Source organism: Python bivittatus, unplaced genomic scaffold (genome assembly GCF_059951505.1).
Source record: "Python bivittatus isolate LINGU-HERP-01145 unplaced genomic scaffold, Pbiv_v1 ctg000220_np1212, whole genome shotgun sequence".
Classification (NCBI taxonomy): domain Eukaryota; kingdom Metazoa; phylum Chordata; class Lepidosauria; order Squamata; family Pythonidae; genus Python; species Python bivittatus.
This window is the reverse complement of record NW_028277048.1, coordinates 24,866,285-24,883,857: the sequence shown is the minus strand read 5'-3', so window position 1 is coordinate 24,883,857 and position 17,573 is coordinate 24,866,285. Positions and strand designations below refer to the sequence as shown.

The following is a 17,573-nucleotide window of genomic DNA, read 5'->3' as shown; positions in this document are numbered from 1 at the left end:
ATAACCACTCATTTTCTTTCCAAATCCAAATCCATGAGTGATATTTAGAGTTTACAAGTAAGAATGCAACAGTATAATACATGCTTCATAAAATTAACCTTTACCTCTCAGGCCCAAGCTGTGTGCACAGCTGCCAGACATTCTTATTTATGCTATTCTTTCAATCTGAATTCTCAAATATAGGTTCCATGGCCTAAATTTAAGGCATCTCTACAATCTCCAATTTTTGGTTCTTAGCCCGATGAAGAGCTTTGGAAAACTTGAAAGCTTGTGTGCTTTTTGGACAGTTTGGTCTCAATAAAAATACTATCCAACTCTGAATTTGGATAGCAGTTGATATGGGTATTTGTTTTCTTTAATTTGGATTGCTTTACCAAATCCCAGTAATCCAGATAAATAAATCCCATCAGGAATCCCCAACCCAAACCGTATTTGTACTGAATCTATTAAATATTTAGGTATGTGTATACCAAAGGATATAACTCAGCAACATGTAATATAAATAAAATACAGAGAGAGGTTTCTTCAGATAACAATAGATGGGAGTCTTTAAACTTCATCCTTTGGGGAAAGGTGAACACTCTCAAAATGAACATTATTCCCAGATTACTTTATATTCTGAGAGAAGTTCCAGTCTTTATATGTGGAAAATATTTTCAGAAAATAAATTCCAGGAATCCCCAACCTTTTTGGAGCATTGAACATATTTGACGTACCGAGAGTAGTCAAATAAAAAACATACCGTGGTGCAATCAGCCCCCCCCCCCCCACACACACACTTACCAGAAGGCTCTGTGCCATCCTCTCTCTCCTTGTGGCCTGCTCTGCCAAAATATTCTCAACCCCCAAGATACTACCTTTTGTGACACACCACATACACAAGGCAGACACTGGGATGCATCTATTCATTTTTATTGAAGTGTGTACAGATGTTGCTTTGCTTTGTGACTTACCTTCTGTGAACCTAAAAGGTATGAAAAGAAAATGTCCATAAACAACAAAGTCAGGATCCCTGCATCCTGTGATTGTTGCCTGCCTTGTCCACAGAAATTACATGCAATTGGGTCTTGCTGTAGTTCTTTTGTGATTGTTCAGTTTTATTTCCATCTCTCCCTTGTCATATGCCTGTCTCACTGCATTCTAGCTTAGCGTTTCTTATGTTAAAGACTGCTTTTTCTTGTCATCTGCCAAAGGCAGTTTGGGGAGACCAACGTTACTATTTGGGTGCATATGCTTGCATCTTTCCTATTCACATAAGTTGTAGCAACTTTCTCTAAACAGTGCTTTGCTGATTGAGGATGATGGGAATAGTACTCCAACATATTTGGAGGGCACTCAGTTAGGGAATGTTGAGCTATAGACTAGAATGTTGAGTTCTGGAGCAGCAGAATTTGTGGTTAGGTCAAAGAAGTTACTTGTTTGTTATTCTTGTTTGTGTGGTGATTTAACCATTTCCTCTGAGGTTTTCTGCCCCAATCACATTAGCTTCTAGCCTGCTACTACAATTAAGTCAAGGTATGCATAACTGACACAGTAAGATAGATTTTTTTTCCTGCTTATTCCTGCTTCTTTTCCCCTTTCCTTCCTCTCTCTTCTCATATTTTGTAAAACGTGTAGGGTGCAATTCCTAATTTGAGTGGCCTGCCCCCATGTCAGGTTGGTAACATATGTAAATAGAGGCCATGTGAAAGAGACATACTGTGCAGCTAGAGATGTGAATTTTCTGGAATATTTTGAATTGGAACATTTTTTTGTGCAAATAAGTATGAATTGAGTTAGCATATTTGTCTTAATTTCCGTAGTGTTTATAAGTATTTGAGCTTCATCTTCATAGCACTGTTGGCATTCTTTTGGCTACAGTATTTGTGCTTGGCAGTTTTCTTCTTACCTTCAGTGACTTCTTCATAAAGATGCTACATATGTGTCGGGCATCTTTAACTTAGGCATTATGACTTGGGCTGAAATGGCAACTAGCAGATCAAATTGCTTTCAGCAGACAATCGAGGATGACCATGGAGAGGCCAGGGTTAAGACAGTGCACATGCCTAACATGCTTGAAAAACCACCTCTGGCTTCAAGTCCTCTCTGTGACAATATCATTCATTCTTGGCAGGCAGGGGCTATAGAAAAAATACTTGTGTCATTTTTCTATAGTTAGCTGCTTCCTCTTCTCTCTCCTAGCTGTTGAAACCAGTAAGGAAAGCCATGAAATGGCTGTTTTTCAGTTTTTTGGAACAAACTGAAAGGCAAATATACAACTTTGAAACTGCTAAACTTGCCCGCAGCGTTTCCTTTCCAGCCCACATCTCTAGGAAGGCATCTGGCTCTTTGGGAGGGACAATATATGTGCATCCATCTTTGTTATATGAATTTGCCAATGTTTTCAGGACAACTTTTGAGGCCCTGCTGGCAGGTGTGCTAGTGGGGGTGAAATCAAGTTGGAGCATGAGAAATGGGCTCTTCATTACATATCTGCCTTGTGGAACTGTTGGCCTAGCCCAACACTAGCCCATCTTCTGTGTCAAAGATGAACTTATTACTTGAAGGCTAATTTCCAACTTTTACTACCTAGAGGCCTGGCCCTCAGAACTACTTCACATCAAATGTGTATATGGGCCCATCAGTCTAAAACTTTCATGGGCTTTAGAACATTATTTAATGTTGCTTTTTCCCAAAAGTTTTATGGTGATGCTGCTTCAGATGCTGTATCAAATACATGTGCTGATTTGTAGTGGCATAATGTAGGGATTGTTATTTTATGATTGTGCATATTGTGCTTTAATGTAAGCTCCTTTGCAATAATTACAATGACTGACTGGCTAAACACATTAAAAAGAATGCACTGATACTAACCATTTGCCTTACGCTTCCCATTCTGTAAGTTTCTTGAGTAGCCTGGTAGCTGTCATGTGGACAGCCATCATGCAAAAGTACTATATTTTGTTAAAATCTTTTGTTGACTCAGGACTCATATATTTTCCCAAATCTATAAAGCTAAGATTCAGCAAGGGAATGCCCTGGGCATCCAAAAATGACTTTTAGTCCACTCTGATTTAACCCACACTTAAGCTAATCCAGGATTATAGAAGGTTTTGAATCCAGAGTAGGATCATATGGGATTATTAGATTTAGCTCTTGAGTTCTTTTTAGTAAGCCATTGTTTATATAGTTCTTCCGAGGTCCAGCATTAATACTGATTTAAACTCTGGATAGCATAATTATGCCTGGAAATTACCATTTTTAGTACATGTGAAAATAAGAGTCTCTGCATTCAGATGAAAGTCCATTGTTCATTGAGGGGCTACGGTTTAAGCCAAGCAAGCATTCATAGGATTGCAGGTTTAGTTTTTTATCTTATACCATATTTATGTTGCAAAAGTAATTACATATGGAGACTTAGAGAGAAGTGTTGAAAATGCCTTTCAGTCTCACAGACTGAATGAAAAGAACAGTGGCCTCGCTTAATGCCTATTAGACTATAAGGAGAGCAATGGCTTTTCTTAATACCACACTTGATTGTGACTTCCACAGTCTTTATCTGTGCAGCAGAAGTGGAAAATATCTGGCATTCCAGATGTTATTGGAGTTTAGTTCCCATCAACCTCAGCTAACCTGGGCAATGCCAGGGGTGAGTTGTAGGCAAACAACAGTATCTAGAGATCAGATATTTTCAGTACCTTCAGATTGTTTTATTGGCAAAATATTTTCTCCATTCAACTGTGTGCTGGTGGACAGCACTGCTAGGTTATTTTATTTTGCCCAAAATGCAGCTAATGAAAAGTAGAAACCAGTGCTTTGAAAATGATGGCCTGAAGTGTAACAGCATAGACATATAAGATAAAGGCCATAAGCAGGATAGAAAAAGCAAATCAGCAAAGTTGCAACTGAATAGCTTTGTGAATATTAAAAGGGAAGAATCCCAGACTTATGTCTTCTTAGTGGAGGAACAGGAAAAGCAAAACTTTTAAGCAAATGAGAAAGCATCTTAATAACTGACAAAGAGAAATAGGTGTAACTTGAATGAACAGCTTATGCGTGAAGAAGGCAAAAGGATGGCCTAGAATCACTAGGTATTGAAGACATACTTTATCAAAATTTTAGTGTTAACAAATGTGCCATCTCACTGCCCATTTGTGACTCTAGGTCATCTGAGAACAAGTAAAAAAGATCCACTTCCAATATAGATCCTTGAAAGGCCTAATAGTTTACATCATCAACCTCTAAGGACAGTAAGAATTCAGTCTGTTTTGGGCATCAGGCCAAATCTGATTCATGGTTCTGAAACTTCTTTGTCAAGAAGAGCACAGGAAACACCAGTGGGATGCCCTGAGCTAAACGCTGCTCATCATCAAACGGTCTAGATTGGCAGGTGACTCAAGATCATCCAGTTTCAGCTGTTCCAGGCAAGCCACTAGGAACTGGAACGTTAAGAACCTGGTGGGGTGCCGTTTATGATATCCATTTCACCTATTCCAATCAGGTGTTGAGACAACAAATTTTACAATTCTCAGCCTGCGGATGGTGTTAGGTTAAGGAAGGCTGCCCCTGTTCTGATCCTGCTTATATTATCCAATGTGTGTTCTATAGCTGTAATTATCCATCTCATTTCTATGCTATTAGCACAAGGGGGACAATTAATTCCGAGTGGCAAATTGCAGTGAAGATTCAGAGGACAAAGTAAAGTCACTAATGATATTAGATGATATATAGATGGTGATTGCCACTGCTGGGCAGTCTAAATGTATTTTTATGGGAATGTGTGGTATGCCAGCAGCATACAAAATATAGAGCATTTCCACTTACGGTACTGTAGTGACATTTAGGCATAAAAAGTACAACTGCCTCCTAAAAGGATAATGACATTAACATCAACTTCTAAAACGACAGGGTATATAACAAGAGCTGTGTTGAATCAGATTAATTCAGGACAGCATTTTGTTTTCCACAATGATGGATGACACCATGAAGTGCTCAAGATGTGGGTGAAATGATCTCCTTCCACTCATGTTCCCATAAATTGGTACTGAGAAGCTTACTACCCTGATAGTGGAGCTAATATGCAGCCCCTGTGGATGTGTGCACAGGACATACATAAAATCATCATGATTTACTTAATGCAGTTTTCTGAATAACATGATATCCCGAATCATAAACTAATGACTTAGGTTGGATTTGCCCAACACATTAAGCTAAAATGTGATGGTTAGTCTGTGTTTCAAAGGTTCTGCTGATGGCTTGTACATGTGTTCTTAAAAAGTGAGGGATGTTTTCCTAAATATATCTGGTTCATTTTTTTATACTCTGCCATCTTCCCTAGGATGATGATGCTTATAAAGAGGAAACTAGTTCAATGCATCTCTGATGCAGCTTTGGAGATACATAAAAATCTATGTTTTTGTAATTCTGCGGGCAATGACTGTGCAGTAATGGGCGGCCAAGCATTCTCAAATAACTCTTCTGTTTTGACTGGCAACATATTAATTCCACATACTATACACTCAAATCTATCCGCACATCCACACACACAAATACATAGAGTGAGGGACAATGTTCCTACTTTATGCTAAGCAATATTGTGGTTCACATTTTGTGAAAACAGCCATTATGTTTTCTGGTTTGTAAAATATGGTTAATGCCTATGTCGCATGAACTCAGATTACATGAACATAGTATGTAAACATGATCAAAGATTTTTTGACAAAACTTACCTAGTGCTATTTGAATCAAGGCTATTCTCCTTTGCTGCTGAGGGAGTTTCAGCATTACATATTTTGACCAAAATTGCTGCCTTTAAAAAATTGCTGTCCATTATTTTGGCTTTGCTTGTTGATGCTTGTTGGTCTCTCCAACCCTATATTAGTATGGTGCTGTCACAGCAGTGGTATCTGCTAGGGTGGGGGTGGGGAGAAGTCAAAATGACAGCCACAACTGCACAATCAGAGCCCTTTTATGCATGTTATATGTGATGCACAAAAAAAGGGGCAGGGTTGCGTGGTTGCTGGGGCCAACAACTTTTTCACCCCTTGTCTAGATGCTCCTATGTTGGAGGATATCAAAACACTAGAAAGAAAAGAAAAGAGAAAAGAAAAGAAAAGAAAAGAAAGAAAGAAAGAAAGAAAGAAAGAAAGAAAGAAAGAAAGAAAGAAAGAAAGAAAGAAAGAAAGAAAGAAAAAGATTGATTGCAGGAAAGTGAAAGAGGAAAAGGCTGAGTCTCCAGGGGTTGGTTTTGTCCTTTATATCATTGTTAGAGGAGCAAGTTTTGATATACAATGCGTTTTTCTTCTTCTTGTGCTTCCTATGAAAATGTGTACATAGTACATATACCAGAGAGAATTCAACATTTTATACACTTGAAGGCATTCAGAGATTGGTAGTTTGGAAAAAAAGTTATAATGGCACAATATCAAGGCTTTTGATGCTACTGAATGGATATATATACACAGACATGACATATAATGAGACATGGATGTGTGTGTGTGTGTGTGTGTGTATATATAATCATATTTTATATATAAGAAATATAAAATGAGCATGAAATAGTAAAAATGGACAAACAAATGGGAGACAGAAGGTCAAAATATAAGCCCTATCTTCAAAAGTTTTCAAGCAGGAAAAGTACAATGAAGCCAACAAAAACTGCAGAAAAACAAAAACCTTTTGGGCAAAGAACACTTTAGAAAGGTCTGTGGGGAAAAAAATTGGCCGTGGCAGATTTGTAATATCTTTGGGAAATCTGTTACACAACAGCCCACCCAATGAACAAATACATTCAACTCTGGAATGATCAGGATCCAAGTAAAATAAAGCTTAAAAAAAGAGAGCAATTTTATTGCAAAAGCTCTTAAAGATAAGGAGAACTTTGGCCCTGGGTGCTGCACATGAAGCAGGTCTAAGTTAATAATGTTAAGAAAAAGAGGCTGGATGTGCCAGAGACTGGGGCAGGCACTAGATGCTATGTGTGTGACCCAGGCTGAAAGGGGAATGATTTCCTCTAAAAGTGAAAAAAGAGTAACCATGGGCTTCTCCCCATTTGGCAGCTTTGAGTCTTAGAGGCAGTTTTAATACAGTTTGTTTATGTGGCAGAGGGGGTGGGAAGTCCAGGTACCATCAAGATCCTTTGGTGTTGTGAATGGACACCTGGAATTCACAGAGCTTATTTCTTCTTCAGTCCTTGAAGTTAATTCCCTTAGTGTAATCAGAAGGTCATTTGTTTCCCATTTCTCTTTATATTTGTAAGCTCATAACGCATAGAGAAAGTGTAGATCTTATCTCCTGCTACTCAGCAGGACTTAACATGCATCAGTACACCATAGATGATCCCAGGTAATCCAGGCTCACTTTTCTGACTTTTAAGATTTCTACCCAAACTCAGCCTGTCCAGATTCCATTGGGTAAGTATCACAGCTTGGACAGCTCTGTTGATTTGGGCTCCTTGGAGGGTGGCTGAATTAACAACAATGGAGAAGAAAGTATATTAACCACATCACTACCAGAAGCAGACTTTAAAGGTTAGGGTGAGGAAGACACTGCTGTTTCTGATTCCCAATCTTATCAAATTGTGGGCTAATACAAAATTCTGAAGGGCTTTTCATTGAGATGGCTTGGAATGCAGTAAGTACAACACTTACAAGACAAGCTCATGTCAGTTCATTTTTGCAGAAGGAAACGTTAGACCAGCCTTCACTGATGGTGACGTCAGTCTCTTGATTAGGTTGTCCGGTCAACCATCTCAGGACCACAAGTCTGGGCTCTTAATATGGATTGAAATGGTGTCTATTCAGGAATTAGGGGAGAGGTCAGACCTCCATTCTGATGTCTCTGCTTTTCTCAGGTGGAGAAATGTCAGGCACTATGGACAGGTTGTATAGGAGACTAAGACAAGACAAAAGCAATTGCTACAAAAAGGAAGCCCATGCCACCCTCCCCAATCCATGGCTTCACTAGAATGCCCACCGTCATTCCCATCCTGCAAATGCTCCTTTGCAAACCATTTCCCAGTGCAAACCACCTTGGCTTGACTATCAGTATCATGGCTAAGTGGCTGCAAAATTAACTAGCTGACTCTGACTTCAAAGTTAGGCTGTAATGTGACTGTTGCAAAACAGGACTTGAAATTTCTTCAGGAGAAAACAGGTAGTCTGACCTGCCAAGTTGTTCCAGAGAAACATCTTCCCATAACTGCCATTTTGCTGTATGCCGATGATGCATAATTAAAGAAATGCATTGCATCATTAGTATGCATTTTGCCTGGAGACCCTCTAGGTATGTTTCAGAGTGGTATCTTAATCCTTGCCCCCAGAATCTTGGATGAAAGTGGTAAGAAAGTATTTTTGCCCTTGAAAACTAAGGGGCAATATCTTTTCCACACTGTACTAAAGCAAACTACCCTTGTCATTACCTTAAAAGTCCCTTCTGTTCTTTCTAGCCAAAGCGAGTGATAAGCTTCTGCTAGCCAAAGTAATGTCAGTGCATTATTTCTGCAGGAATACCCTAAATGTTGCCATGTCACCATGGGAAATAAAGAGGAAAGCCCAGATCAAAGGTCAGGTGCATTGCTTTCTTCTCCTATTAGCAGCTATGGACCCTGAAGCATGACTTCTTTGAAAACAATCTCTTGTACATTACTGAGAATTCTGTGAAATGGCAGACTTGTCTCTGAACCTCACTACTTAAGAATTGTCACATCTTTCCTAATAACATGCACAGAAGGGGCCCAGGCAGCTCATCATGCGAATGTTTTAACCTTTGGAACAGCTTTGCTACCTGCCTTTCTCATGGTGGACTGGGATGATGGATGGAATAGGCAAGGGCTCACAGAAGAGCAGAGTCCAGGCCAGGTCAAATGAGAAGCTGCCAGTTGGATGAGATGAGCAAATGATGACACATCCTATGGAAGTGGCTCTCACAGTTCAATCACAGTCTTGCTCCAGGGAAAGCTGTGACCACTGGCATCCCATAGTGCACAGCCAGATGGTGGGGAGGGGAAGAGAACTGAAGCAGCACTTCCTTGGATGGGTAAGTAGCCTCTACAAACAGAATGCCACAGAAACAGTCTGGCTCTATCTGTTCCTGTAGGTTCTTCTTGGCATTCGGATTAAAAGAGAGAGAGGACTTTGCACACAATGGCCACTGCCACACAAGGCTTGCTGTGGTTAGGGAGCATGACAGATACAGAAGGAGGGACACACAGTTAAGACTTCAGTGTTTGTGGACTGGAGAAGGCTGTGCCCTCACCTCCACTTGATACTGCAAGGGGTTCTCCCGGCAGCACTTCTGTTATGTTAAAAGTCCAAGGGCATCATTGGAACAAGAGCAGAAGCTGGTGTGGATCTGGCAGTTAAGCCTCACCTCTGTCCAGCTGGCTCCATGTGCGTATCGCTGCATTGGCCTGGGGCGGGTGGATGAGGAGAGGCTGGATTCTGCTGCCTCTCCAGAAGTCTGAGATAGAGGCCCTGCAAAAGGTTGGCAGGTCCGTGGGCTGGGCTGGGCCAAAGCTGCTCAGCCTGGGCCCTTCCCTTTGGTAGTGTTAGTTGTACATCCAGCTGTCAGTTAACAGGTAAAGTCCTCAAAAGTTCCTCGGGCTGGGTGGTGAGGTAGGATGTTGGCTGCGTATGTCATGCCTGCTGGATGGCCTCGGATATTCTCACATGGATTCTGGAAAGGTGGAGAGGAAAAGCAGAAAGGCACATAAACAGAACGGACATGAAAGTAGCATGATAAACAAGAGACATTGATAAATGGGACCCCAGTTCCAGGATTTGTGGGCTCAAGAGAGACTCAGTGGCATGGAGTGGGAGATGGTATAGGAAGTAATCTGGCTTGGAATAAAGGCCCGTTTCGTCTCTTTCTAGGCATTCCTCGTCATCCGTCGCAGAAGACTTTGGGAGACATGGTCTTGTTTCATTAAAATAGCCCAAGAAGATAAGACACATTGTTATAGATAGCTTCCTATCTCACCAGTGTTTCTATATGAACTAGGAATCATGTCGCTTTCCCCTAACTGGAACCTTTTTGGGCCACTTGGCACAATTTGTTGGATGCTGGTGGTAGTCATGATGACAGGATGGAAGGATGATGGGGTTTGTACACCATATGGATAGAAGTCTGATATTGCTAGAAGGCTTCAACTCTTGCAGTGCCAGCTGCACATTATAGGAGAAGTTGTGGTAATCCGTGCTGGAGGAGGCTGATGTAAACTACCATAGAACCATAGTGGTCTGCCTCAAATTTTATAAAGGGAATAAAGCCTTTGGATACTTGTATAGCAGTCTTCCCCAAACTGGTGTCTCCCAGATGTATTGATCGATGGGTCTTCAACTCCCATAATCCCTAGCCAGCACAGAGTTGAAATCCAATACATATGGAAAACACCAGGTAGTGTGTAGAAATATAGCACTTCTGTAATGCTTGTTCCTTCTTATTCTATATTTTAGGAGAAGCCAGGTTTCTTATTCAAAATCTATATGAGGCTGCTGGGTAAGGTTATCCATCAACATGGGGCCAGGTATTATCAGTACCTCAGTGATGCCCAAGAATACCCGTGGCCAGACAAGCAATCCCTGGAAGTCCTGTTCTGGTGCCTGCTGGAATGATCTGGATGGGGAGGAACAGGCTCAGGTTCAGCCCTAGCAAGACTGAGGTGCTTGGATTTCAAGAACTTGCCAATCACAATGGTTTACCATCTTTAATTATTGATGGGATGGCACTGTCCTTGGTAGAAATGACATGCAATTTGGGGGGTCCTCCTGGACGCTTGGCTCCTGCTGAATGAGCAGGTAGCAGTCATGGCCAGGAAGGCCTTTGCACAAATCTATCTTGTGTACCAACTGCATCCCTTCCTGGATGAAGAGGCCCTTCCCACAGTCACTTATCACTTCCCATTTGGACTATTAAAATGTGCTTTACATGGGGCTACCATTGAAAGCTACTTGAAAGCTACAACTGGTCCAGAAGTAGTTATTCTTATTTCACCCACATAATACCATTGTTCCATGAGTTGCATTGGTTACTTGTAGACTTCCAGATGCAATTCAAGGTGTTGATTATTACCTATAAAGGACTTCATGGTTTATAGCCTGGTTACTTATGGGACTATCTTTCACATGTTGCTGCTGACCACTAAGATCTGGCAAGTTGGCGTGCTCCAGGTCTCAGCTATAAAGCAGTGTCATCTTGTAGGACCTAGGAAATGTGCTTTCTTGGTAGCTGCATCTGCCCTGTAGGACAGCATTCTCCCTGAGGTCCACATGGCCCCAACCCTCTTGGGCCTTTGTAAAGGTGTAAAAATCTGGCTCTTCTGACAAGCCCTGGGGTAGCAATACAGCCAGAATACAGCCCCCCAAATGACTGTATTTCTGGCATGTTATACAGCTCTTAAAGACTGATTTGCCCTGCCAAAAATAAATGCATGCTAGATGAAATGAAGAAAATGGCTGTTGCTAGGTTTCAAAGTGGTCAGGATAAAAAATTGAGGGGCTGAGTAGGTAAAGATGGGGAGGAATCCTTAGTCATGGTACGTTACTGCAAGGCAGTATGGACAGGAGTGAAGTAGCTGAACAGATCAATTGAACTTTTAAATAGCTTCTGGTCATTTCCTGAATTTATTTGTAAGGTTATTTACCCTGGAATTTAGGGGTATAACAGAGTTAACGTAATATTCAATTAATACTGTAGATATAAATAACTAGAATTGGATTCCCTATTATTATGGGAAACGTAATTCTGCCAGAGGGTAGTAGTGATGGTCAGGACTCCTAATGGGGAAATCTCAACTGCTTCACTCAACTGTACGTCCATTATTGGTTGGGAGAAGTTGGCCCAATTAAAATGAGACAAACTCAGTGATCCTAGAGAGTGTAGCCAGGCCATCCAAGTGGCAGGTGACAAGGGAATGTACTACATTATGAGGCTTAGGCACTTACATGGCGCTTCACATCATCCAGGCTCAGGGCAACACCCTTGTCACTGTTGTTCCCTTTGTGTTTCTTCTGGCACTTGTCACGGCGACACAGGTGGAACTTAATAACCTAGAGATTGAATAAGAGGAAATGTTCATCACTGGGAATCGTTAATTTGGGTTACTTAGAATTTCCATGTACAGATACGCCAGTGAATAAAATTCCATATGATTGAACTGTAACACTAATAACTACATTGGAATGAGCTTTAGGTGACCCATGAATAGAAGTGAAATTCTGAAAAAGGTGCATTCAGTAAGGTGTAATGAAGAATCACTCTCCTATTGGCTCAGTTTATTGCTAAAACTTAAAACGTTTTTCTTCCTTCAGAGAATCTAAAGTTTGCTTCAGAATTGAACTACAGGATATGTTTTCTGGATACTTCCTTATAGGCCATAAGCTGTGTTCTTTTCCCTCATGTTAACAGTGACCCAAACTCACCTCATAGGCATAATCAAAAAGCTCAAGGACAGTCAATAAACTGGCCCCAATGAACAGCCCCATCTGTCCCCCAATGTCACCTGTAGGGAAGAGAGAGGAAAACATATATCAGGTCTTTAGATGCTTCCCAATCCCTAATCTTGGCATGTTCCTTAAGCAGAGTAATTTCCATGTCTGGGTAACCCCCAGTTATGCCAACCCATGTTGAGGGGGAGAGAAAAGGGGAACATGGCGGTTTTGCATTACATTGAAGTCAGCCCCAAAGGTCACCCCTGCCCTGGCAGTCTGGCGTCTACAGGATCTGCTCCAGCTGGCAGTCGGAAAAAAAGTGATCTCACCCAGCAGTCCAGCTACTTCATATGCTTTCTTCTGCTCAATAGTTTCATAGTTCAAAGCCTCAAAGAAAATGTCCAGTACCAGGATGTTCTCCCTGCATAAGAGGAAGGGAAGTGAAAGGAAGCCAAAGTCTGAAATCTGCCCACGAAGAATCTTGTGACTAGCCCTGTGCTCAGGTTTGGGGTTCTAGCTAATATCAGCCCAGAAAAACCTGCATGCGTTGCTGCAGAACTGAGAACACGTATACACACTCACAGGCCCACACAGACACACAGAAATGATGGCTGCAGCTGTTTGTGGAATCATCGCAGGATACATAGGACATTTCCCCAGAAGAACAGGAGTGGCCCCAGAAGAGGAGATGGGAGGCCTCATCTATATGTGAGACTGCACCACATAAGTACTCAAACACCTGCGTTCACCAGCTGGGAAAGGAAGAAATGTTCTCAGGTCCTGGACAGCTCCCACTTAATAAGAGACAAGACCTTTTTTTTTTTTTTTTAAATGAAGGAAGGGACAAGCAGTGTCTTCTTCATTGCATGGCTGTGTTTCTGTTCTTTCCTCATCTTCCTCTCTCTGGTGCTGTTTCTCAGTCCTAAGTCTCTGGGTTGCCTCTGACAATACTTGCAGCTCTGTCCTGATGGTGGTTGCTGTTGTCTTAATTGTTTCTGTTTTGGCCAGTTAGTGAGGGACAGGAAGAGGAAGTGCAGAAAAAGTGGTAGTAGATGGGTTGGATGAGGGGGACAAAGCTCAGTCAGGAAAAGAGACTCACCCAATGTACTGTTCACTCTTGTTATATTTCTTGGCCAAATACTTGGCTGAGGCCTTGCTGGGGATCTTCACCATGGACAGCTCTTTACCATAGCGTGTGACGTTGCAAGGCATCTCACATACACAATAGTCATTGTCTCGCTCCACCAAGAAGTCTGGAGGCCCCAAAGGAAGGGAGAAGTCACAATAATTTCAAATAGTACAATACCAAACCAGCTTATAATATCTCATTTTAAGAGACTTGAGAGGTGATGTCAATAGGTCCTTACCAAGGGCTGGATCTGCACATTCTTTGTACTGTTCAGGGGTGCAATAGGGGGCATCACCTGCAAAAGAACATAAAATAATGTCATCATGCTTTGATGTGAGCTGCTATTATGCCCTTTCCTCTTCACAGATATATGTGAGATTATTACAAAAACAAAAAACTACTGCTCTATGGTTTAGGTTTAGGTGTACTTTCCCAAATACTGTACAGGCTTGATTTCTCACTCCATATATGAAGCTTATAGGGGTGGTCTTTGATTTTGTCTTTTCATGTCCACAGTCCATGAGAGGACATTGACTTCCATTCATCTGAACACAAGTAAAAATTCCTATCAAGAGCTTTGCTCAGTGCAGCAAAGTTTGAAACTGAAAGAACAGGATGCATGTTCGTGGGGCAGGGACCTGGGAGATCAATGGTCCCTTTTCCCTTCCCACCTCATACACTCAACTGGTATTCAAATTAATAGAGAGTGTACATCCCAGGAAGATGCAAAAAGGATTGTAACTACAGTATGAACCCATGTAGAAGTACAGAATCTATCTGCAGAAATCACAAGCTCTGTCTACAGACTACAGCAGTCTGTGTTGGTCTGAATTATCGTAATACTTCCCATTGGAAACAGTGTTTGAAGATAGTTCAGAAAGCACAACTAATGAGTGTGATGGATCCAGGCTCTGAAAGGCTCTCCTGCAGAAAATGCAGCTGGTATCCACATTGCTATCTTTTGAGCCTTGAGGATGTTTTTTTTTTTGGTTACCTCAGGCATCTAGATATTGCAGCTGCTGAATACTTGATTTGAGATGGGCAGGGCTCATTCCTGCCAAATTTCAACCCTTAAGATCTAAACAGAGTTTCTCTCTCTCTCTCTCTCTCTCTCTCTCTCTCTCTGTTCCTCACTTATCTCCAGTATTGTTCCCCACGTTTTTGTTCCTTTTTTTCCCAGTGCAGCAAGTTCCTTCCCTTACCCCATCTCCATTCTGCGTTACTGCTTCTGTTGGAAGTGGGAAATTTTTATAGGCATACCTGTGTATTTCTGTTCATGAGAAAGACTGAGGGGTGCAAATGAGGGACCAAAGTTTACAAACAGGGTGTCTTATTTTAAAATCAAACAATTTAAATTATTTCATCTGTTCTTTACTTGTTAGTTTTAAGTAACTTTTGTTAAGGAGCTCAAGGTGTTGAATGTTATTGTTTATCTTGGCATTCTATTTTTGGAATATGGTGTCTGGCAAGTATGTATACATTCATAAATATATGCACATCTACATACAAGTGTGTCATATGGACAGATTTATTGGGTGAGGGAAAAGTCCAGGATTGGCTTCATCTAAAATTGGCAATGTGCAAAACCTAAACATTGAACCTAGGATTTTTGTGGGGGTATATATTAACTGACTTAATTTGATTCCCCACCAAAGGAAGAGAAGACAGAAATATTTACTTACTTACTTACTTATTTATTTATATTTCTGTCTTCTCTTCCTTTGGTGGGGAATCAAATTAAGTCAGTTTTTCCCCCTTTTGGGCTAATAAGGTAATATTTAGGCTTTAATGTTTGCCTTTGTATTATATTATGCTGTTGGAGGTTTTCAATGTAGAATTTTGTAATTCTGGATATTATTGTTAATGTTGTAAATATGTATTTTTTTTAGGTCAGTGGCATATGTTAAAGTGCCCGTATGGTATTTACAAAAATTGATTTTATAAGAAGTCTAATAAATATAAATATTTGAATGGAAAGGAGGACAAGGTATACTTGAGGCCATCTTGATTTTGTGATAAAGAAGTTGTTAAAAGAAATGCTGCCTCTCTATCCTTCTTTGTGATACATAGTTAAAGCTGAAATATATTTAGTTGAAATTAACCCTGTTTTAGGAATATATAGTAGGAAGTGAGGGAAGTGCCATTCACTGGCAGTGCTCTCCACCATTTTTTTCATGTACCATTTTTTCAGACCCACTGATTGAACCTGGAACCTTCTGGGTGCAAAGCAGGTCCTCTATTACTGGGCTATGAACCCTCCTTTGAGGTGAGCAGCCTTACACTCTCTGATGTTGCTTTCATATTTGGAATATTCACACAATGCAGAAACTGTTTGCCAGATTCCTTCTCCAGGACTCTCCTGTGTTCCAGATTCTATTGTATAGCTAGAAATGAGAGAAAACCCTATACAGGTAGTCCTTGGATACCTACCACAACTGGGACTGGCAACTCTGTCGCTAAGTGATGCAGTCCTTAAGCGAGACATCATGTGACCACATCTTGTGATTTTCTGCTGGCTTCTCCATTGACTTTGCTTGTCAGAAGCCAGCTGTGAAGCACGCAAATACTGATCATGCGACAGTAGGATGCTGCAATGGTCGTAATGTGATCAAGATTCAGTTGCGAAGTGCCTGAATCTTGATCACATGACTGTGGGGGCATTGCGATGGTCATAAGTGCAAGGACTGATCATAAAGTTACTTTTTCAGCACTGTCGAAACTTTGAACAGTCACTAAACAGGGCAGTCATTAAGCAAGGACTACCTGTAGTGATATTATTCTATATTTCTATGTTTTTCCTAGACATAGAAAAAGAACAAGAAGAAGTAAAGCTGATCTTAGTGCTTTCCATCCTCACATTTTGAAAAGGGAAAACATTTTCCTTTCAAATACTAGGTATCCCACCTGAAATAATCCAGGAAAAGCTTTAGGGCTTAACTGCTCTGGTTATAGAAACTGGTCCTAAATCTTCAACAGAGAGCAAATGGGTTGTTATCTTTCTACATTGTCCAACAATGTATCCAACTAAAAATGATAGAGTTAATGAAGATATTGCCATTGGTTATATTTTCTTTGTATCTCAAAGCAATCTTGTTAGACGTTGAATCTGAATGCAATGTTGCATTATACAAGCAAAGTTGAATTCAAATCTCTGCGCTGATCCATGCCCTTGCTTGTCAGTTAACTATGCTAAATAATGATACTATATCACTCTCTAGTCAGGTTCAGCCTATATCTGAAAAATACTCATCACCCATTTTCTCATCATACATCTGTGCTATGACTTCCTGTTAGGGATGCCGGGGTGAGGGCATATCTCTCGTCTCTTTCCTGATTAAAAGGCTTTCAAACTTCTGTATTATCAGACTGTGTGGATAAGGACTTTCATCATTTGGTAAATAAAACTTTTCATTACATAGTATTTTAACAAGCTATTGGAATGGCAACTAGACCTAAGCGTTCAACAGCTGGCTCAATTTCAACTATGCCACTATCTGCTGAGCTAGGCAAGATGGCGGAGGAGGATTCTTCTGCTACTTTACTAAAAGAGATCCTGGCTCATATACAACTCTTGAAGCTGATCCAACAAGATCTGGCAGAGCTTAAATGTGATTTCAAATCAATGCAAGAAAAAATGGCTCACTATGAGGATTGTTTAAATGCCCATGAGACTATAACTCAAGCCAGTCATAATATTTTGGATAAATGAATTATTTATCTGGAGTCACAATTGCGTAGAAAAAAACCTATGTGTGATTGGTATTGAAAACCCTCCAAGTCAATCAAACCTGGCTGAATTTATGGAAGATTTTTTCAGAAAGCTCCTTTCTTTGGGAACAGATTTTTCAGTTGAAATTGAACATGTGATTAAAATTCCTTTAATGAGAAGGAAGACTGGAACTAGTTCAAATATTATTATTGTACAATTCATGTTACCACAAAATATGAGATTTTATGTATATATTTTTGCCAGGAATCAGTAAAGTCTCCTTTGAAGTAGGGCTCTAGTGAAAGCAAGATATCAATTTATCCTGATT

At 40.6% G+C, this 17,573-nt stretch overlaps 1 protein-coding gene across 2 annotated transcripts in view; it reads right to left on the bottom strand.

Annotated features, from left to right (window-relative positions):
* Positions 1-2,035: 2,035 nt before the first annotated feature.
* The window catches only part of ASIC1 (acid sensing ion channel subunit 1), a 176,493-nt gene continuing 160,955 nt past the window's right edge, over positions 2,036-17,573 (bottom strand). For both annotated transcript variants that reach the window (XM_088138169.1, XM_007432606.3), the window contains 6 exons: positions 13,775-13,831; positions 13,507-13,660; positions 12,737-12,828; positions 12,399-12,478; positions 11,922-12,026; positions 2,036-9,654 (listed from right to left, as the gene is read on the bottom strand). In XM_088138169.1, the coding sequence (XP_087994295.1) occupies positions 9,550-9,654; positions 11,922-12,026; positions 12,399-12,478; positions 12,737-12,828; positions 13,507-13,660; positions 13,775-13,831 (593 nt within the window). In that variant the 3' untranslated portion in view covers positions 2,036-9,549. The remainder of the gene's footprint in view (positions 9,655-11,921; positions 12,027-12,398; positions 12,479-12,736; positions 12,829-13,506; positions 13,661-13,774; positions 13,832-17,573) is intronic.